General features: G+C 53.6%; 1 protein-coding gene, 8 non-coding genes and 5 pseudogenes across 9 annotated transcripts; all 14 read left to right on the top strand.

Moving 5' to 3' along the window:
• Positions 1-4,773: 4,773 nt before the first annotated feature.
• On the top strand, positions 4,774-4,973 carry LOC118218533. The gene has a single exon (XR_004763438.1). It is a non-coding gene; the product is annotated as a U2 spliceosomal RNA (small nuclear RNA).
• A 435-nt stretch (positions 4,974-5,408) lies between these two features.
• On the top strand, positions 5,409-5,525 carry LOC118218607. The gene has a single exon (XR_004763487.1). It is a non-coding gene; the product is annotated as a U5 spliceosomal RNA (small nuclear RNA).
• A 365-nt stretch (positions 5,526-5,890) lies between these two features.
• Positions 5,891-6,081, top strand: LOC118218636. The gene has a single exon (XR_004763517.1). It is a non-coding gene; the product is annotated as a U2 spliceosomal RNA (small nuclear RNA).
• Positions 6,082-6,554: 473 nt separating this feature from the next.
• On the top strand, positions 6,555-6,671 carry LOC118218606. The gene has a single exon (XR_004763486.1). It is a non-coding gene; the product is annotated as a U5 spliceosomal RNA (small nuclear RNA).
• A 147-nt stretch (positions 6,672-6,818) lies between these two features.
• LOC118218376 lies at positions 6,819-8,692 on the top strand. Its single transcript, XM_035400986.1, has 2 exons — positions 6,819-7,271; positions 7,809-8,692. Exons 1-2 carry the CDS (start codon positions 6,947-6,949, stop codon positions 8,690-8,692), a joined length of 1,209 nt encoding a protein of 402 aa, XP_035256877.1. The 5' UTR covers positions 6,819-6,946.
• Positions 8,693-9,467: 775 nt separating this feature from the next.
• Positions 9,468-9,645, top strand: LOC118218651 (annotated as a pseudogene).
• Positions 9,646-10,071: 426 nt separating this feature from the next.
• Positions 10,072-10,188, top strand: LOC118218604. Its single transcript, XR_004763484.1, has one exon. It is a non-coding gene; the product is annotated as a U5 spliceosomal RNA (small nuclear RNA).
• Positions 10,189-10,554: 366 nt separating this feature from the next.
• LOC118218635 lies at positions 10,555-10,745 on the top strand. The gene has a single exon (XR_004763516.1). It is a non-coding gene; the product is annotated as a U2 spliceosomal RNA (small nuclear RNA).
• Positions 10,746-11,175: 430 nt separating this feature from the next.
• LOC118218603 lies at positions 11,176-11,292 on the top strand. Its single transcript, XR_004763483.1, has one exon. It is a non-coding gene; the product is annotated as a U5 spliceosomal RNA (small nuclear RNA).
• Positions 11,293-11,657: 365 nt separating this feature from the next.
• LOC118218552 lies at positions 11,658-11,734 on the top strand (annotated as a pseudogene).
• A 5,169-nt stretch (positions 11,735-16,903) lies between these two features.
• Positions 16,904-17,020, top strand: LOC118218560 (annotated as a pseudogene).
• A 46-nt stretch (positions 17,021-17,066) lies between these two features.
• Positions 17,067-17,237, top strand: LOC118218540 (annotated as a pseudogene).
• Positions 17,238-17,682: 445 nt separating this feature from the next.
• LOC118218602 lies at positions 17,683-17,799 on the top strand. Its single transcript, XR_004763482.1, has one exon. It is a non-coding gene; the product is annotated as a U5 spliceosomal RNA (small nuclear RNA).
• A 365-nt stretch (positions 17,800-18,164) lies between these two features.
• Positions 18,165-18,241, top strand: LOC118218550 (annotated as a pseudogene).
• Positions 18,242-20,798: the final 2,557 nt, after the last annotated feature.

Below are 20,798 nucleotides of genomic sequence, written 5' to 3'. Positions count from 1 at the left end.
ACTGTGTCGTCCTAAAGCCGGAGGTAAAGCTGCAAAATAGTTTTGGCGTGTGGTCGGGGAAGAGGCAGTTTTTAGTACGGCTGCAAAAAGATAGTAGCGCGGTGGGAGGGTTGAGGCACCTACCGGCTGTTTTCTCCATTGGCGCGGACCGAGGTTTTTTGTCGTATGTGGGGTTGCCCACATATTGTAGGCGATGCCTAAAATACGGCCATATGGCAAAGGAATGTGCAGAGCCCTTTGTTTGCTCCTCGTGTGAGGAAGAGGGCCATGTGGCGAGGGACTGCCCAAAGGGAAGGAAGTGCCACCTGTGCGGGAGTGAGGAGCATGTGGTCCGGAATTGCCCGGCCCGGAGGCGAACCTACGCCGAGGCGGCGAGGGGAGAAGCGGCGCCCTCTGGTGGGGAGGAGGGGGAAAAGCGCCAGGAGCCTGGAAAGTCAGGCATGGAGCCAGGCCGGGAAGGGGTCTCTCCTTTGGCTGCAACGCCCCCTGCAGCAGCGGAGGAAGAGCAGGTGGCAGAGGGAGCACAGAAGGCAAAGGGAGTCCGCACAGCTCCAGTGGAGAAGGTGGCATCAGGGAAGCCGGGGGAGACAACCCCTGGGGTGGAGAAAGAGGCGGAGCGGAGTCCTCTCGCCTCGTCAGGGGTGGCCCCCCACACGCAAGGTGCGGGTGAAGAGGTGATGGCGGTAACAAGGGCGGTCCCTACTGAAGGGGTAGAAGTAGAAGGGTCCAAGAAGACCAGGGCCAGGGAGGAGACCTCTGGAAACAAGGAGAAGATACCAGAGGGGGGAATCAAGCGGGGCCTGCGCACGGACTGGGCGGAGGCAGTGGAGGAGAGACACCCGCTAGATGCGGTGATAGGGGAAAGCGAGGAAGGACGGATGACAAAACGGAGAGTGAGGCTCGGGGTGACAGCCTCGGACTTTACATCGGAGTCGGAGGGGTCCATGGAGCTCACCAGTGGGGAGAGTTTGGAGTGGGACCCACCCTCTCCAATCTCCATCACTGCGTACGATGCGGGGCCGTTGTCGCCGGGGTCGGCGAATGATTTGCCATATTTGTTTCTGGATGAGGAGGGGCGGGGGGTACCCTGAAGCGTGGGCGGTGGGGTTGGTGTTTTTTTGGAGCCAAAATGGAGCCATTACGTATACTGACCTGCAACGTGCGGGGGTTGGGGAACGGTGTGAAAAGGCGGGGGGTCTTTCAATTTCTAGCAATGCAGCGGTTTTCACTATGTTTCCTGCAAGAGGTTCATCTGAGGTCCCAGGAGGACTGCGTTTTGTTTACGGGGGAATGGGGGAAAGGCCGTTCGTTTTGGAGCGTTGGAGGGGCCCATTCCACGGGAGTGGGGATTTTGGTGGGAACAAGGGATTTTGTTGTGTCAGATAGTTTTTCTTTTGTACAGGGTAGGGTTTTGGTTGTGGATGGGGAGTGGGGGGGTGTGAAAGTGAGGAGTGTAAACGTTTACGCTCCCACAGGGCCAACCAGGAGGAAGGAGTTGTTTTTGGATTTGGAAACGATATGCGTAACAAATAGAGTTTTGGTGCTAGGGGGGGATTTTAATGTTTCTTTTGAAGCGCCAGATTTTACGCTAAAGTATCTTAGGAATTTAATGAGTCAATTTTCGTTGACGGATGCATTTCGGCTGTGTTGTCCAGGGGACCCGGGGTGGACTTGGGGAAACAGCAGGGGGGCAAAAAGTCGGATCGACTTTGTTTTTGTGCCGGGGGAGAAGCGGGTGGTCTCCGCGGAGGTGGTGCCACTTTTTTGTTCGGACCATAGTGGGGTGGTAGTGGAGTTGGAGTGGGACGGGACAGTGTTTGGGAGGGGGTGGTGGAAACTAAATACCAGAATTCTGGAGGAGGAAGGGTTTAGGAAGGTTTTTAAAAGGGAATTTCTGGGATGGCTGAAACTAAAGCCGTTCTTCCCTACAGTGGCAGAATGGTGGGAAGAAATTAAGAGGAGAACAAGAGGGGTAGCACAGGGCTATTGCAGGGCTAGGAGGTGGAGGGAGAGGGGGTACGTGTGGAGGTTACAGAAGGAGCTGGAAAATATGTACATAGTATGGAATAGGGGAGGGGAGTTTGAGTTAGAAAAATGGGCGGGGTTGAAGGCCAAGATGAGGGCCTTCCTTGAGGAGGAGGCGCAAGCCTTGGCTTTCAAGTGCCAGGGGGAGCAAAGGGAGAAGGAGGAGAAGTGCTCCGCCTATTTTTTTCAAAGGGTGAGGGCAGCCAGGGCGAAAAGGGTGATGGAGGGGTTGAGGGACATAGATGGGAGGGTGTACACAGATGCAGCAGGGATGGTGGAGGTGGCAACGAAATTTTATAGGGAACTATTTGGGGAGAGGGTGGTAGACGCGCAGAAAAGGGATAGTTTTTTTGGTTTGGTGGAGGAGCGGGTGCCGGAAGGGGTGAGAGCAGCCTTAGAACTGCCTTTTAGTTTGGAGGAGGTGAAGCAGGCCCTTGTGGGAATGCAAAACGGGAAGGCGCCGGGGAGGGATGGGCTACCCAAGGAATTCTACATTACTTTCTGGGAGCTTTTGGGGCCCGTCTTCCTTGAGGTGGTCAGTGAGATTTTTGGGCAGGGGGAGCTCACCCCCTCAATGCGTGAGGGAGTGGTGACGCTGCTGTTTAAGAAGGGGGAAGAGCAGCAGCTGAAAAATTGGCGACCAATCACGCTCTTGGGGGTCGATTATAAGCTGATAGCAAGGGCGTTAGCAGGGAGGCTGAGGCTGGCTATGCCTTTCCTAGTCAATGAAGATCAGACGTGTGGAGTAGAGGGGAGAGCTGCTACTCTTAATTTGCAACTAATAAGGGATACACTAGTATGGGTGAGGGAGCGGGGCTTATCTTTGATTGTGGCGAACCTGGATATGGAGAAGGCGTTTGACCGGGTCCATCACGGGTTTTTGTTTGGGGTTTTAGCACGGTGTGGTTTTGGTGATGGGTTTAATAGGTGGTTAAGGATCATGTACACAGGGGTAGGGAGCAGGGTGGTGGTTAACGGGCATCTGGGGGAGGTAGTGAGGCAGAGGGGAGGGGTAAGGCAGGGGTGCCCGCTTTCCCCACTTCTGTACGCACTTTATATCGAGCCTCTGGCGGAAGCAATAAGGAGGTGTGGGAGGATCAGGGGGGTTCCCATCCCGGGTGGGGGAGGGGCAGAGGTGAAAGTCACCCAATACGCAGATGATATGACTTTGTTCATAGATGCTGAGGGTGGGGTTAGGGAGGCTCTCCACATTGTGGAGGATTTTGCAGCAGGAGCAGGGGCGTTGCTGAACGTAGAAAAGTCACAGGTAAAGTATTTTGGGTTTTTTCAGGGTAGGAAGGATGGTGTGGGGGGGATGAAGGTCTGTAATGGACCGCTAAGAGTGTTAGGGGTAGAGTTTGGGGGAGACCCAATAGAAGACGCGAAGAGGAACTGGGAGAGCCGTTTGTCGGGGGGATATAGGAAGTTGGGGCTGTGGGCAAAGAGGCGCTTGTCTGTCAGCGGGAAGGTAATGGCACTGAAGGCGGATGTGCTGCCCTCGCTGGTGTATCTGGCGAGGGTATACATCATGCCTCTGCGCTTGCGGCGGGCCCTCGTCAGAGCAGTTTTTAGATTCATTTGGGGGGGATACGAATATATACCGAGGGTGGTGATGCACCAGAAGGTGGAGGAGGGGGGCAGGGACGTGCCATTTCTCCCGTTGAAATTCGATGTGTTATTTTTTAGCAATTTGGTGGTGGCACTGACAGGTCCAAAAACGCACAAATTTCAGTTGTTTGTTTATTTTTGGGTGTCGGGATGTTTCAGGACTTGGGTAACGTGGGACAACAAAGTCCCAAGGGCGGAGAGGGCCCCCGCACACCTCTTGTGGGTGGTGCGGTGGGCCAAGAGAAACAAAGAGTGTGAAGATAGGGGGCTGGCGGGGGACCATCGGAGCCTCTACAGGGCGATGGTGGAGAAACTGAGGCCAAAGGAAGGTCTGGGGGTGGGGGTGGGAAGGGGGGTATGGGCAAAAGTGCAGGCGAAGGGGTTGGACAACCGGTTAAAAGACCTAAACTGGTTGGTGGCGTACGGGAGGTTGCCGGTTAGAGAGGTGCTGTACCGGCACAAATTAACGAAGAATAGGTTTTGTGCAAGGGTGGGCTGCAAAGGGGAGGAAACGGTGCGGCATGTATTTTGGGAGTGTGGCTTTGCCCAAGGGGTATGGCAATTGATGAGGGGTAGGTATGGGGTACTGGAGGGCGTGGGGAGGGAAGGGGTGTTATGGGGGTATGGGTTGGAGAAGAAGAGGGGAAGGGGAAGGTTCCTGGCCCTTCTCCTGATGAGCCTAGTAAAATTTAAGTTGTGGGTGGCAAGAGGGGAGAGGGGGGAAGTAAAACCGGGATGGACAGTGAGGGGGGTGTGTGAGATGGTTGCGGCAGACGTGGAGAGGAGGTTTCAGTGGGACGTCTTGAGATGGGGCTTCCACGCTGCACTGGAAAAATGGAAAATTTTATTGTGATGGGTTGTGCTGGTGGGGTAAAAGAGACTGTGGGACATCGGGACTGTAGGGCTGGGGCGGAGAAGGGAAAATAGTGATGCAGGTCCAGTGGGGACATGCTGAACGTGTCTGTAAATAGAAATGTATATAATGTATATAATGTATATAATGTATATAGTATGTGGGTTGAATTTGTGGCACAATGAGGAGGCACGGTACCTCCTTCTGCGCGTGAAGTGGGCTGAGGGACAGATGGAAGTCTGGGGGTCTCAGCATTGATGATCGTGCTGTAAAATCAGATGAAGGGGATACGGTCTGAGTGTATAAGGAAATAAAAAAAAAAAAAAAAAAAAAATCTGTTCTTATCAGTTTAATATCTGATACGTCCCCTATCTGGGGACTACATATTAAACGGATTTTTGAGACTGGGAGTCGGAGAAGGAGCTTGCTCCGTCCGCTCCACGCATCGACCCGGTATTGCAGTACGTCCGGGAACGGTGCGCCTCTATTTTCGGGTGCAAAGGAAATGCTTCTGCTTCTGCTTCTGCTTCTGCTTCTGCTTCTGCTTCTGCTTCTGCTTCTGCTTCTGCGTGGAGTAGACAAGCAACTGAGTCCTTGTGGGGGTTTTTTTTTTTTTTTTTAAATGAAATAAAAGAAATAGTTTTATCGTGTGTGTGTGTGTCGTTCTTTCTATCTATCTATCTATCTATCTATCTATCTATCTATCATTCTCCGTCAGCTAGCTGGGTGAGTGAAGTTGGTTAAGTAAGTCAGCTAGCGAGCCGGTTTGCAGCGGTCCGTGGCTCGCTTGCGCCCTCTGCCAGTCGGGCGGTTATAGCGTCTCCTCTCCCTCTTCTGCGGATAACGCGCGGGGGGACAACTCCGGGCCTGCGGCTCCGGGCCGGGAGGGCCTACGGCGGCTGGTGCCGGCGAGAGGCCACGTGTGCTCGGGTTTCTCTTCATCACGCACAAATCTTTCGCCTTTTACTAAAGATTTCCGTGGAGAGGAACACTCCTGAGTTTGTGCTATTTTTGGATGCTCCGTCCGCCGGACGGGGCGACTTTTCTGTTCTTAAGAGAGCTTGTTGATGACTTGTTGCCATGTGTCCCTGGTTTGTGACTTGTCAGGTACATGTGTTATAGAGTGTGGACTGTCTCCTTGCTTGCTTAGCTAGGCAATTACATAGCTGTTCCGCGAGTGCTCGTGCAATTAAACGGCGATAAGAGCCTTCAGCACGTAGGTAGCTACCGTGGCAGAGGACGTGGGGCTTTGTGGGTGGAGCTGAGGTGACGGCCAGAGGTCCCGGGGGAAGCGTCGAGGGGGCCCCGGACCAATGGGGAGCGGGGACCGGGTCCGGCCGGACCCCGCGATCGGATTCCCGGCCCCCTGGGCGGCGGCGGCCAGCTGTGGCCAATTTTCAGGCCATCGCTTCTCGGCCTTTTGGCTAAGATCAAGTGTAGTATCTGTTCTTATCAGTTTAATATCTGATACGTCCCCTATCTGGGGACTACATATTAAACGGATTTTTGAGACTGGGAGTCGGAGAAGGAGCTTGCTCCGTCCGCTCCACGCATCGACCCGGTATTGCAGTACGTCCGGGAACGGTGCGCCTCTATTTTCGGGTGCAAAGGAAATGCTTCTGCTTCTGCTTCTGCTTCTGCTTCTGCTTCTGCTTCTGCTTCTGCTTCTGCTTCTGCTTCTGCTTCTGCTTCTGCGTGGAGTAGACAAGCAACTGAGTCCTTGTGGGGTTTTTTTTTTTTTTTTTAAAATGAAATAAAAGAAATAGTTTTATCGTGTGTGTGTCGTTCTTTCTATCTGTCTATCTATCTATCTGTCTATCTATCTATCTATCTATCTATCTATCTATCTATCATTCTCCGTCAGCTAGCTGGGTGAGTGAAGTTGGTTAAGTAAGTCAGCTAGCGAGCCAGTTTGCAGCGGTCCGTGGCTCGCTTGCGCCCTCTGCCAGTCGGGCGGTTATAGCGTCTCCTCTCCCTCTTCCGCGGATAACGCGCGGGGGGACAACTCCGGGCCTGCGGCTCCGGGCCGGGAGGGCCTACGGCGGCTGGTGACGGCGAGAGGCCACGTGTGCTCGGGTTTCTCTTCATCACGCACAAATCTTTCGCCTTTTACTAAAGATTTCCGTGGAGAGGAACACTCCTGAGTTTGTGCTATTTTTGGATGCTCCGTCCGCCGGACGGGGCGACTTTTCTGTTCTTAAGAGAGCTTGTTGATGACTTGTTGCCATGTGTCCCTGGTTTGTGACTTGTCGGGTACATGTGTTATAGAGTGTGGACTGTCTCCTTGCTTGCTTAGCTAGGCAATTACATAGCTGTTCATGCGAGTGCTCGTGCAATTAAACGGCGATAAGAGCCTTCAGCACGTAGGTAGCTACCGTGGCAGAGGACGTGGGGCTTTGTGGGTGGAGCTGAGGTGACGGCCAGAGGTCCCGGGGGAAGCGTCGAGGGGGCCCCGGACCAATGGCGAGCGGGGACCGGGTCCGGCCGGACCCCGCGATCGGATTCCCGGCCCCCTGGGCGGCGGCGGCCAGCTGTGGCCAATTTTCAGGCCATCGCTTCTCGGCCTTTTGGCTAAGTTTTTCAAAACTTATAAGGAAGGCGATGAACAACATAGAAGATGGAGTGCCGACCCACCGGGTGCGGCTGCGCAACACTGTACGATTTGAAGTGACGGAGGAGCAGCGGAAAGTGGTCACGCTGGAGTTTTTTGTGGAGAAGATTGTGAGAGGATTGTTTGAAGTGGATCAGGAGAGTGTGTTTTGCCTCCAAGATGTGCCCAGCAAAGGTCTGTATGATCTAACTTTCAATACAGAGTCGGATTGTTTTAATTTTTATCAGCTTTACAACAAGAAGAAGGATAATGAGCTGTTGAAGGGTGTGATGGTCTGGCTATTATATTCTAGGCCTCTTAGGCCTTTAGTAATTCATTTATACAACCCCTTTGTTCCGGAGGCAGACATTTTGTGTTTTTTAAGAAGGTACTGTGCGGACGTAAAGGAGGGGATGAAGATTAAAAATAAGTATGGTTTTTGGACTGGAAAAAGAAGATACATGGTGCGTTTTCGCCCGGATTCAGCAAGTGTGGGGGGTTTTAGTCACCCGCCGGGAATGTTTGCTATTGGGCCAGACAGAGGCTATTTGTACTATCCAGGTATGCCCATTTACTGTAGGAAATGTGGATGCTTTGGACATTTAAAGGAGGACTGCAAGGGCGAGAAATGCAGAAATTGTGGCTCGGAAGAGCATAAGGGCAGAGATTGCACCGCGCCCAAAAGGTGCAGTCTTTGTTCGAGTAACGAGCACCTGTTTCGGGAATGTCCAGAGAGGCAGCGCACGTATGCAGAGATGGTGAGAGGAGGAAGTGCAGCTGTGGACGAGGAAGCAGCGCCCACTAGTGGAAGAGATGGAAGGAGTGTTGGGGAGACTGCTACCAAAGGGGGATCGGCGCTAGGTGAGGCTCATGCCGGAGCAGTAGAGGAGGAGATGAGTGCAGAGGTGGATTCCGGAAAGGGGGCAAGGAAGGGATCAGTTCCCGGGTCTTTGGCTGCTTCAGCTCTAATTCCAGAGCAACCTGTTTCGGCTGAGGCACCGGTACGGCCCCCATTGAGAGATCTGGTTACAGCTCCTGTGGGTGCTTCGGTTCCGGTGGTTCCAGTGTTTCTGGTGAGCCCGGAGGCTATTCCGGGCCCTAGTTCTGCTGGGTTGAGCAGTGTCCAGAGGTTTCGGCGGGCGGCAGATGTTCTTCGGGAGAAGCAGGCGGGAGCGGATGACGCACCAGTTGAGACCCCAGAGCTTATTTCAAAGGAGAAGGTGTCAGAAGGCGCTCTTTCAGCATCTGCGGAGGAGGTGGCGGGGCACGCCTCGGGGGACGTGGACACTCCCACTCTTTGGGGGGACTCTGACCCCCCTGAGGGGAGCAGTGGAATGGACTGGGCGAGAGTGACGGGGAGAAAGCGGGCTTCCGTGGAGATGGAGAATCCCCATAAATTTTTTAAGACTGGGTTGCAAGTGTCGCTCACTAACCGGTATAAGGCCCTGTCAGATGCCTCAGGGGCTTCTCAGTCAGGAGGCGAGTCGGACATTGACCTGGCAGGAGGGTCTCCCTCTGTGGAGTTGGAGTGGGACATGGAGGGATTTGAGCAGGTAATAGGGATGGCCCCTGGTCCCTCGGGTGAAAGGGGTGTGGGGGAAGAGGGAGGAAAATAAAGGGGGTTTACTTCGTGTAGGTTGGGGTATTTTGTGTTTCTGAACATGGCTTTATTTAATATAATTACAGTTAATGTGCGGGGGGTGAGGAACAAGGTAAAGAGGGGAGGTGTTTTTTTCTTTTCTTTCCTGTTTGAACTTCGATGTGTGTTTGTTACAAGAGGTGCACTTGAGGGATGGGGATGATGTTAGGAGGTTTTCTAAGGAGTGGGTGAGAGGGGAATCTAGGTGGGGGATTTGGGGAGTGCACTCAACTGGTGTGGGGATTTTGTTTGGGGGGAGGGAATTTAAAATAGTAAATTGTTTTTCTGTTGTGCAGGGGAGGGTGTTATTAGTTGATTTTGTTTGGAGGCCTTGTGGGACGCACGCTGCATGGCAGTAAGATGTAATGTGGAGGGGAAGGCGAAGGGAGTAGGTGGGTGGGTTAGAGGAGAGTTGGGGTGGAGATTCCGGGTGGACATGGAGAGGTGGGGTTTCCATGCCGCAAAGGAAAAGTGGAAGGGGTTTTGGGAGGGTTTGGAGTAAGTATTATTTGTTGTTGTTGTATAGTTTGTATGGTTATTTTAGTTTTGTATAGGTAGGTATTGGGGACTAAGCTGAATGGGTTTAAGGGGACTTTGTTGCATGTGTATAAGGGGTTTTGTTGGGTAGGTTCTGATTGTGTGGTTTAATTTTGGTAAAGGGTGGGGTGTTCGTATTTGTATGGGAGGGGATGGTTTTGGGTGGTTGTGTACACATGTATGCGATGTAAGGTATTCTGATTATGATGTCTGAAATAAAGTCTCATAAAAACAAAAAAATCTGTTCTTATCAGTTTAATATCTGATACGTCCCCTATCTGGGGACTACATATTAAACGGATTTTTGAGACTGGGAGTCGGAGAAGGAGCTTGCTCCGTCCGCTCCACGCATCGACCCGGTATTGCAGTACGTCCGGGAACGGTGCGCCTCTATTTTCGGGTGCAAAGGAAATGCTTCTGCTTCTGCTTCTGCTTCTGCTTCTGCTTCTGCTTCTGCTTCTGCTTCTGCGTGGAGTAGACAAGCAACTGAGTCCTTGTGGGGGTTTTTTTTTTTTTTTTTTAAATGAAATAAAAGAAATAGTTTTATCGTGTGTGTGTGTCGTTCTTTCTATCTATCTATCTATCTATCTATCTATCATTCTCCGTCAGCTAGCTGGGTGAGTGAAGTTGGTTAAGTAAGTCAGCTAGCGAGCCGGTTTGCAGCGGTCCGTGGCTCGCTTGCGCCCTCTGCCAGTCGGGCGGTTATAGCGTCTCCTCTCCCTCTTCTGCGGATAAGCGCGCGGGGGCCGCGGACAACTCCGGGCCTGCGGCTCCGGGCCGGGAGGGCCTACGGCGGCTGGTGCCGGCGAGAGGCCACGTGTGCTCGGGTTTCTCTTCATCACGCACAAATCTTTCGCCTTTTACTAAAGATTTCCGTGGAGAGGAACACTCCTGAGTTTGTGCTATTTTTGGATGCTCCGTCCGCCGGACGGGGCGACTTTTCTGTTCTTAAGAGAGCTTGTTGATGACTTGTTGCCATGTGTCCCTGGTTTGTGACTTGTCAGGTACATGTGTTATAGAGTGTGGACTGTCTCCTTGCTTGCTTAGCTAGGCAATTACATAGCTGTTCCGCGAGTGCTCGTGCAATTAAACGGCGATAAGAGCCTTCAGCACGTAGGTAGCTACCGTGGCAGAGGACGTGGGGCTTTGTGGGTGGAGCTGAGGTGACGGCCAGAGGTCCCGGGGGAAGCGTCGAGGGGGCCCCGGACCAATGGGCGAGCGGGGACCGGGTCCGGCCGGACCCCGCGATCGGATTCCCGGCCCCCTGGGCGGCGGCGGCCAGCTGTGGCCAATTTTCAGGCCATCGCTTCTCGGCCTTTTGGCTAAGATCAAGTGTAGTATCTGTTCTTATCAGTTTAATATCTGATACGTCCCCTATCTGGGGACTACATATTAAACGGATTTTTGAGACTGGGAGTCGGAGAAGGAGCTTGCTCCGTCCGCTCCACGCATCGACCCGGTATTGCAGTACGTCCGGGAACGGTGCGCCTCTATTTTCGGGTGCAAAGGAAACGCTTCTGCTTCTGCTTCTGCTTCTGCTTCTGCTTCTGCTTCTGCTTCTGCTTCTGCTTCTGCGTGGAGTAGACAAGCAACTGAGTCCTTGTGGGGGTTTTTTTTTTTTTTTTTAAATGAAATAAAAGAAATAGTTTTATCGTGTGTGTGTGTGTCGTTCTTTCTATCTATCTATCTATCTATCTATCTATCATTCTCCGTCAGCTAGCTGGGTGAGTGAAGTTGGTTAAGTAAGTCAGCTAGCGAGCCGGTTTGCAGCGGTCCGTGGCTCGCTTGCGCCCTCTGCCAGTCGGGCGGTTATAGCGTCTCCTCTCCCTCTTCTGCGGATAACGCGCGGGGCGGGGACAACTCCGGGCCTGCGGCTCCGGGCCGGGAGGGCCTACGGCGGCTGGTGCCGGCGAGAGGCCACGTGTGCTCGGGTTTCTCTTCATCACGCACAAATCTTTCGCCTTTTACTAAAGATTTCCGTGGAGAGGAACACTCCTGAGTTTGTGCTATTTTTGGATGCTCCGTCCGCCGGACGGGGCGACTTTTCTGTTCTTAAGAGAGCTTGTTGATGACTTGTTGCCATGTGTCCCTGGTTTGTGACTTGTCAGGTACATGTGTTATAGAGTGTGGACTGTCTCCTTGCTTGCTTAGCTAGGCAATTACATAGCTGTTCCGCGAGTGCTCGTGCAATTAAACGGCGATAAGAGCCTTCAGCACGTAGGTAGCTACCGTGGCAGAGGACGTGGGGCTTTGTGGGTGGAGCTGAGGTGACGGCCAGAGGTCCCGGGGGAAGCGTCGAGGGGGCCCCGGACCAATGGGGAGCGGGGACCGGGTCCGGCCGGACCCCGCGATCGGATTCCCGGCCCCCTGGGCGGCGGCGGCCAGCTGTGGCCAATTTTCAGGCCATCGCTTCTCGGCCTTTTGGCTAAGATCAAGTGTAGTATCTGTTCTTATCGAGAAGACTTCATTTGAAAAAGCGATCAACGCGGAGGAGAAGGAGACAGGAGGCCATGGCAGATCCTGGGCCGGAATTCGGGAGCAGCGGAGTGCGCAGGAAGAATACGCTTCGGTTGATGGTGAGCGCACAGAGGAGAGAAACGGTGGATCTGCGGTACGTGATTGTTAAAATTTTTGGTGAGCTGTTTAATGTTCCTGTGAGCCGAATGTATTGTGTTCAGGACTTTCAGGCGAGGGGACTTTTTGATGTTACGCTGGACTCTGAAAACTTGTGCTTAGAGGTTTTTGAGCAGTTCAAGGAAAAGAGAGCGAGTGAAGTTTTGCGGGGAATATCGTTTGAACCACTGTTTTCAAATGATGTTAAATCTGTGAATGTACTTATGTACAACCCTTTTGTGCCGGCGAGGGACGTGGAGCTATTTTTAAGTAGGTACTGTGTCGTCCTAAAGCCGGAGGTAAAGCTGCAAAATAGTTTTGGCGTGTGGTCGGGGAAGAGGCAGTTTTTAGTACGGCTGCAAAAAGATAGTAGCGCGGTGGGAGGGTTGAGGCACCTACCGGCTGTTTTCTCCATTGGCGCGGACCGAGGTTTTTTGTCGTATGTGGGGTTGCCCACATATTGTAGGCGATGCCTAAAGTACGGCCACATGGCAAAGGAATGTGCAGAGCCCTTTGTTTGCTCCTCGTGTGAGGAAGAGGGCCATGTGGCGAGGGACTGCCCAAAGGGTAGGAAGTGCCACCTGTGCGGGAGTGAGGAGCATGTGGTCCGGAATTGCCCGGCCCGGAGGCGAACCTACGCCGAGGCGGCAAGGGGAGAAGCGGCGCCAGCTGGTGGGGAGGAGGGGGAGAAGCGCCAGGAGCCTGGAAAGTCAGGCATGGAGTCAGGCCGGGAAGGGGTCTCTCCTTTGGCTGCAACACCACCGGCAGCAGCGGAGGAAGAGCAGGTGGCAGAGGGAGCGCAGAAGGCAAGGGGAGTCCACTCAACTCCAGTGGAGAAGGTGACCTTAGGGAAGCCGGGGGAGACGCTCCCAACCCCTGGGGTGGAGAGAGGGATGGAGCGGAGTCCTCTCGCCTCGTCAGGGGTGGTCCCCCACGCGCAAGGTGCGGGTGGAGAGGTGATGGAGGTAACAAAGGCGGTCCCTACTGGAGGGGTAGAAGAAGAAGGGTCCAAGAAGACCAGAGCCAGGGAGGGGACCTCAGGAAACAAGGAGATGACACCAGAAGGGGGAATCAAGCGGGGCCTGCGCACGGACTGGGCGGAGGCAGTGGAGGAGAGACACCCGCTAGATGCGGTAATATGGGAAGGCGGAGAAGAAAGGATGGCAAAACGGAGAGTGAGGCTCGGGGTGACAGCCTCCGACTTTGCATCCGAGTCAGAGGGTTCCATGGAGCTCACCAGTGGGGAGAGTTTGGAGTGGGATCCACCCTCTCCAATCTCCATCACAGCGTACGACATGGGGACGGTGAAGCAGTGGTCCCCAGGTGAGGTATCGTTTTTGTTGGGGGGGGAAGAAGGGGGAGGGGAAGGGAGGGGAAATGGTGTTGAGGATAATCTGTGAAGATGGCTGCGGTTTTTTTCCCGTTTGTGATGTATAAGTTTACAGTAATAACATGTAATGTGCGGGGCATGAGGAACTGCAAAAAGAGAGGGGGAGTTTTTCATTTTTTGTCACTACAGGGGTTTTTGGTTTGTTTTTTACAAGAGGTGCACCTGAGGTCTAGGGAGGACAGTGCAAGGTTTTCTGTGGAGTGGGGGAAGGGCCCTTCGTTTTGGAGTGTGGGAGGAGTTCATTCCTCTGGGGTGGGAATTTTGTTTGGAGGGAGGGATGTGCACATTGTGGAATGTTTTTCTTTGGTTCAGGGGAGAGTGTTGGTGGTGGATGGGGATTGGAGGGGGGTAAAGTTGCGTTTCATAAATGTTTATGCCCCAGCTTTAATTTCAAGGAGGAAGGAGTTTTTTTTTGAGTGTGGAGACGGTGTGTGCCACAAATAGGTGGGTTATTATGGGGGGGGATTTTAATGTTTCTTTTGAAGCGCCGGATTTTAGTTCAGCCTATTTAAAGAATATGGTGGGGCGTTTTGCGTTAAAAGATGCATTTAGGGCGATGTGGCCAAAGGATCCAGGCTTTACCTGGGGGAATAGCAGGGGAGGTAAAACCAGATTGGATTACATCTTTGTTCCGGGGGGGCAGAGGGTGATTGCAGCAGGGGTGGTTCCTCTTTTTTTCTCCGACCACAGTGGCGTGAGTGTGACAGTGGAGTGGGATGTGCCAGCGTTTGGGAGGGGGAGCTGGCGTATGAATATTGAGGTTCTGGAGGAGGAGGCTTTCCAGAAGCGCTTTATTGAGGCGTACAAAGGGTGGGCTAAGTTAAAGCCCTTTTTTGGTTCAGTGGCGGAGTGGTGGGAATTAACAAAGGGTAGGATAAGGGGTTTTGTGATGGGGTACTGCCGGGGGAAGAGGAGGAGGGAGCACAGGCAGTTTGCGAAGAGGCAGAGGGAACTAGAGAGCCTCTATGAGGTGTGGAACAGCGGGGGGGCTTTCGACGAGGAAAGGTGGGAGGAGCTGAAGGCAGAGCTGAGGGTGCATTGTGAAGCGAAGGCGCGCGCCCTCGCTTTTAAATGCCAGGGGGAGAAGTATGAGAGAGACGAGACCATCTCCTCTTACTTCTTCCAGAGGGTGAGGGCGGTCAGGGCAAAGAGGGTGATGGTGGGGTTGAGGGGGGGGGACGGGAAGGTGTTAAAGGGAACGGAGGAGATGCTGGGAATGGCTACCAGCTTTTATCGTGACCTGTTTGGGGAGAGGGAGGTGGACAGGAACGCGGCGGAGCATTTCTTGGGCATGGTGGAGGAGAAGGTGCCAGAGGGGGTGAGGGCGGCTTTGGAGATGCCCTTCAGTTTGGAGGAGCTGAGGAGGGCGCTGGCGGGGATGACGGGGGGGACGGTCCCGGGGAAGGACGGCCTTCCCAAAGAGTTTTATTTGAAGTTTTGGGAGTTGGTGGGGCCTGACTTTCTGGAGGTGGTGGGGGAGATTTTTGGGAAGGGGGAACTTGCTCCCTCAATGAGGGAGGGGGTGGTGGCCATGTTGTTCAAGAAGGGCGATGAGCTTGACCTAAAAAATTGGCGCCCGATAACGCTTTTGGGCGTCGATTACAAGCTCATCGCCCGGGTTTTGGCAGGCAGGCTGAGGTTGGCCATGCCGTTTTTGGTAGGGGAGGACCAGACTTGTGGGGTGGAGGGGAGGTCGGCGGCATGGAACCTGCAGCTCACGAGGGACGTTTTGTGTTGGGTGGAGGAGCGGAATATCCCGCTCGTTTTGGTTAATTTGGATATGGAGAAGGCGTTTGATAGGGTGAGTCACGGGTTTTTGTTTGAGGTGTTGTCACGTTTTGGCTTTGGTGCAGGGTTTCTGAGGTGGCTGGGTTTGTTGTATAAGGGTGTAGGAAGCAGGGTGGGGGTGAATGGCCATCTGGGGGAGATGGTATGGCAGAAGGGGGGGGTAAGGCAGGGCTGCCCCTTGTCACCCCTCCTTTTTGCTTTATACATGGAGCCAGTGGCAGAGGCAGTGCGGAGGGATGGGGCGATAGGAGGCATTCCAATGCCAGGGGCGGGTGGGGAGTTTTTAAAGATCTCCCTATATGCCGACGATGTCACACTGTTTTTGGACGGAGAGAGGAGCATGAGCAGGGCACTGGAGGTTGTGGGGGACTTTTCCAAGGGGGCGGGTGCCTCCATAAATATGGCAAAGTCGGCAGTAAGTTTCTTTGGGAGGTGGAAGGGGAGGAGGGAGAATACATGTGGGCTTCAAGTAAGGGAGGGGCCAGCCAAAATTCTGGGCGTAGAGTTTAGTGGGGGCGTCAGGGAGGACGCCATTAAGAACTGGGAGAAGCGGGTGGCCGGCGTGAAGACCAAACTGGGCCTTTGGTCGACACGCCGGCTCACGGTGAGCGGGAAGGTGACGGTGTTGAAGGCCGACATTTTGCCGGGGTTAGTGTATTTGTCGTATGTGTTTCCGTTGCCTGTGCGTCTGAGGAGGGATTTAGTTAGGGGTGTGTTTAAGTTCTTGTGGGGGGGTTATGAGTATGTGAGGAGGGAGGTGATGTACATGTCCGTGGAGGAGGGAGGGAAGGATGTGCCACATTTTCCGTTGAAGTTAGACGTTTTGTTTTATAGTAATTTGTGTGTGTCTTTGGTTTCCCCTCAAGTGCACAAGTATCAGTATTTTGTCCGGTTTTGGTTTGCGTCGTGGGTTCGGTTTTTGGTGGGGTGGGATAATAGGGTGCCGAGGGGGGAGGTGGCCCCTGCGCACTACGTGCAGGTGGGGCGTTGGGCCAGGAAGTACGAGGAGTGCGCGGATAAGGGTTTAGTGATACAGCACAGGAGGCTATATAGCGCGCTGAAAGAGAGGCTACGGCCTGTGGGGGGGACGGGAGTGCCAGTGGGGAGAGAAGTGTGGGCGGTTCTCCAGCCGAAGGGGCTGGAGAACCGTTTGAAGGATCTGAACTGGCTGGTGGCGTATGGCAGGCTGCCGGTGAGGGACGTGCTTTACAGGCACAAACTCACTAAGAACAGGTTCTGTCCAAGGGAGGGCTGTGAGAGGGAGGAGGAAACGGTGCGCCATGTCTTTTGGAGCTGCCCGTTTGCCCAGGAGGTGTGGGGTCTGATGGGGAGGAGGTATGGGTGTTTGGGAGGTCTGACCCAGGATTTGGTTTTTTTTGGGAGGGGGCTGGGGAGAGTGAAGGGGAGGGGAAAGTTTCTTTTGCTTTTTTTGCTCAGCCTGATAAAGCTGAAGCTGTGGCTAGCTAGGGGAGAGAGGGGGGTGGCGAGGTCGGGGTGGACGGGGTGGGGACTGGTGCAGATGGTGAGAGCGGACGTAGAGCGACGCTTTCAGTGGGAGGAGCTGCGCTGGGGTTTCCATGCAGCCTGGGAGCGGTGGAAAAATTTATTGTAATCCAGGCTGGGGATTATTGTATTGCTGTGATTTGGTTGTATGTTGGGTTGTGGGAAGGTGTTGGGTGGGGAAGACATGGGAGGGGGTTTAGTTGTGAAGAGATGGATTGAGAGGATTTGTGTTTGTTTTTGTGCTGTATGGATGTAATGGGATGTGTGTGCGTCTAGCAGGTCTGACATGCATAAGAAACTGTAAATAGAAATGTATATAATGTATATAATGTATATAATGTTTGGGTGGATTTGTGGCACAATGAGGAGGCGCGGTATTTTCCTTCTGCGCGTGAAGTGGGCTGAGGTACAGAGGGAAGTCTCAGTGTTGATGATCGTGCTGGAAAATCAGAGGAAGGTGATACGGTCTGAGTGTAAAGGAAAAAAAAAAAAAAAAAAAAAAAAAAAAAAAAAAAAAAAAAAAAAAAAAAAAAAAAAATCTGTTCTTATCAGTTTAATATCTGATACGTCCCCTATCTGGGGACTACATATTAAACGGATTTTTGAGACTGGGAGTCGGAGAAGGAGCTTGCTCCGTCCGCTCCACGCATCGACCCGGTATTGCAGTACGTCCGGGAACGGTGCGCCTCTATTTTCGGGTGCAAAGGAAATGCTTCTGCTTCTGCTTCTGCTTCTGCTTCTGCTTCTGCTTCTGCTTCTGCTTCTGCTTCTGCTTCTGCTTCTGCGTGGAGTAGACAAGCAACTGAGTCCTTGTGGGGGTTTTTTTTTTTTTTTAAATGAAATAAAAGAAATAGTTTTATCGTGTGTGTGTGTGTCGTTCTTTCTATCTATCTATCTATCTATCTATCTATCTATCTATCATTCTCCGTCAGCTAGCTGGGTGAGTGAAGTTGGTTAAGTAAGTCAGCTAGCGAGCCGGTTTGCAGCGGTCCGTGGCTCGCTTGCGCCCTCTGCCAGTCGGGCGGTTATAGCGTCTCCTCTCCCTCTTCTGCGGATAACGCGCGGGGGGACAACTCCGGGCCTGCGGCTCCGGGCCGGGAGGGCCTACGGCGGCTGGTGCCGGCGAGAGGCCACGTGTGCTCGGGTTTCTCTTCATCACGCACAAATCTTTCGCCTTTTACTAAAGATTTCCGTGGAGAGGAACACTCCTGAGTTTGTGCTATTTTTGGATGCTCCGTCCGCCGGACGGGGCGACTTTTCTGTTCTTAAGAGAGCTTGTTGATGACTTGTTGCCATGTGTCCCTGGTTTGTGACTTGTCAGGTACATGTGTTATAGAGTGTGGACTGTCTCCTTGCTTGCTTAGCTAGGCAATTACATAGCTGTTCCGCGAGTGCTCGTGCAATTAAACGGCGATAAGAGCCTTCAGCACGTAGGTAGCTACCGTGGCAGAGGACGTGGGGCTTTGTGGGTGGAGCTGAGGTGACGGCCAGAGGTCCCGGGGGAAGCGTCGAGGGGGCCCCGGACCAATGGGGAGCGGGGACCGGGTCCGGCCGGACCCCGCGATCGGATTCCCGGCCCCCTGGGCGGCGGCGGCCAGCTGTGGCCAATTTTCAGGCCATCGCTTCTCGGCCTTTTGGCTAAGATCAAGTGTAGTATCTGTTCTTATCGAGAAGACTTCATTTGAAAAAGCGATCGACGCGGAGGAGAAGGAGACAGGAGGCCATGGCAGATCCTGGGCCGGAATTCGGGAGCAGCGGAGTGCGCCGAAAGAACACGCTTCGGTTGGTGGTAAGCGCGCAGAGGAGAGAAACGGTGGATCTGCGGTACGTGATTATAAAAATTTTTGGTGAGCTGTTTAATGTTCCTGTGAGCCGAATGTACTGTGTTCAGGACTTTCAGGCGAGGGGTCTTTTTGATGTTACGCTGGATTCTGAGAATTTGTGCTTGGAAGTATTTGAGCGTTTCAAGGAAAAGAGAGCGAGTGAAGTGTTGCGGGGAGTATCGTTAGAACCACTGTTTTCTAACGATGTTAAATCGGTGAATGTACTCATGTACAACCCCTTCGTGCCGGCGAGGGACGTGGAACTGTTTTTAAGCAGGTACTGTGTGGTCCTAAAGCCGGAAGTAAAGCTGCGAAATAGCTTTGGTGTGTGGTCGGGGAAGAGGCAGTTTCTAGTACGGCTGCAAAAAGATAGTAGCGCGGTGGGAGGGTTGAGGCACCTACCGGCTGTTTTTACTATTGGAGCGGACCGGGGGTTTTTGTCTTATGTGGGGTTGCCCACATATTGTAGGCGATGCCTAAAGTACGGCCACATGGCAAAGGAATGTGCAGAGCCCTTTGTTTGCTCCTCGTGTGAGGAAGAGGGCCATGTGGCGAGGGACTGCCCAAAGGGAAGGAAGTGCCACCTGTGCGGGAGTGAGGAGCATGTGGTCCGGAATTGCCCGGCCCGGAGGCGAACCTACGCCGAGGCGGCGAGGGGAGAAGCGGCGCCCTCTGGTGGGGAGGAGGGGGAAAAGCGCCAGGAGCCTGGAAAGTCAGGCATGGAGCCAGGCCGGGAAGGGGTCTCTCCTTTGGCTGCAGCGCCCCCTGCAGCAGCGGAGGAAGAGCAGGTGGCAGAGGGAGCACAGAAGGCAAAGGGAGTCCGCACAGCTCCAGTGGAGAAGGTGGCATCAGGGAAGCCGGGGGAGACAACCCCTGGGGTGGAGAAAGAGGCGGAGCGGAGTCCTCTCGCCTCGTCAGGGGTGGCCCCCCACACGCAAGGTGCGGGTGAAGAGGTGATGGCGGTAACAAGGGCGGTCCCTACTGAAGGGGTAGAAGTAGAAGGGTCCGAGAAGACCAGGGCCAGGGAGGAGACCTCTGGAAACAAGGAGAAGATACCAGAGGGGGGAATCAAGCGGGGCCTGCGCACGGACTGGGCGGAGGCAGTGGAGGAGAGACACCCGCTAGATGCGGTGATAGGGGAAAGCGAGGAAGGACGGATGACAAAACGGAGAGTGAGGCTCGGGGTGACAGCCTCGGACTTTACATCGGAGTCGGAGGGGTCCATGGAGCTCACCAGTGGGGAGAGTTTGGAGTGGGACCCACCCTCTCCAATCTCCATCACTGCGTACGATGCGGGGCCGTTGTCGCCGGGGTCGGCGAATGATTTGCCATATTTGTTTCTGGATGAGGAGGGGCGGGGGGTACCCTGAAGCGTGGGCGGTGGGGTTGGTGCTTTTTTGGAGCCAAAATGGAGCCATTACGTATACTGACCTGCAACGTGCGGGGGTTGGGGAACGGTGTGAAAAGGCGGGGGGTCTTTCAATTTCTAGCAATGCAGCGGTTTTCACTATGTTTCCTGCAAGAGGTTCATCTGAGGTCCCAGGAGGACTGCGTTTTGTTTACGGGGGAGTGGGGGAAAGGCCGTTCGTTTTGGAGCGTTGGAGGGGCCCATTCCACGGGAGTGGGGATTTTGGTGGGAACAAGGGATTTTGTTGTGTCAGATAGTTTTTCTTTTGTACAGGGTAGGGTTTTGGTTGTGGATGGGGAGTGGGGGGGTGTGAAAGTGAGGAGTGTAAACGTTTACGCTCCCACAGGGCCAACCAGGAGGAAGGAGTTGTTTTTGGATTTGGAAACGATATGCGTAACAAATAGAGTTTTGGTGCTAGGGGGGGATTTTAATGTTTCTTTTGAAGCGCCAGATTTTACGCTAAAGTATCTCAGGAATTTAATGAGTCAATTTTCGTTGACGGATGCATTTCGGCTGTGTTGTCCAGGGGACCCGGGGTGGACTTGGGGAAACAGCAGGGGGGCAAAAAGTCGGATCGACTTTGTTTTTGTGCCGGGGGAGAAGCGGGTGGTCTCCGCGGAGGTGGTGCCACTTTTTTGTTCGGACCATAGTGGGGTGGTAGTGGAGTTGGAGTGGGACGGGACAGTGTTTGGGAGGGGGTGGTGGAAACTAAATACCAGAATTCTGGAGGAGGAAGGGTTTAGGAAGGTTTTTAAAAGGGAATTTCTGGGATGGCTGAAACTAAAGCCGTTCTTCCCTACAGTGGCAGAATGGTGGGAAGAAATTAAGAGGAGAACAAGAGGGGTAGCACAGGGCTATTGCAGGGCTAGGAGGTGGAGGGAGAGGGGGTACGTGTGGAGGTTACAGAAGGAGCTGGAAAATATGTACATAGTATGGAATAGGGGGGGGGAGTTTGAGTTAGAAAAATGGGCGGGGTTGAAGGCCAAGATGAGGGCCTTTTTTGAGGAGGAGGCGCAAGCCT

Source organism: Anguilla anguilla, chromosome 18 (assembly GCF_013347855.1).
Source record: "Anguilla anguilla isolate fAngAng1 chromosome 18, fAngAng1.pri, whole genome shotgun sequence".
NCBI classification, from domain to species: Eukaryota; Metazoa; Chordata; class Actinopteri; order Anguilliformes; family Anguillidae; genus Anguilla; species Anguilla anguilla.
Note: the sequence above shows the minus strand (reverse complement) of the source record. Positions and strands in the feature narration are given on the sequence as shown.

Excerpts from the sequence above, each read along its gene's own strand:
- LOC118218376 (XM_035400986.1), top strand. The coding sequence starts at position 6,947 with ATGGCGAGCGGGGACCGGGTCCGGCCGGACCCCGCGATCGGATTCCCG. Across the intron at positions 7,272-7,808 it reads CCAAGATGTGCCCAGCAAAG|AGAGGCAGCGCACGTATGCA; the intron begins GTCTGTATGATC and ends GGGAATGTCCAG.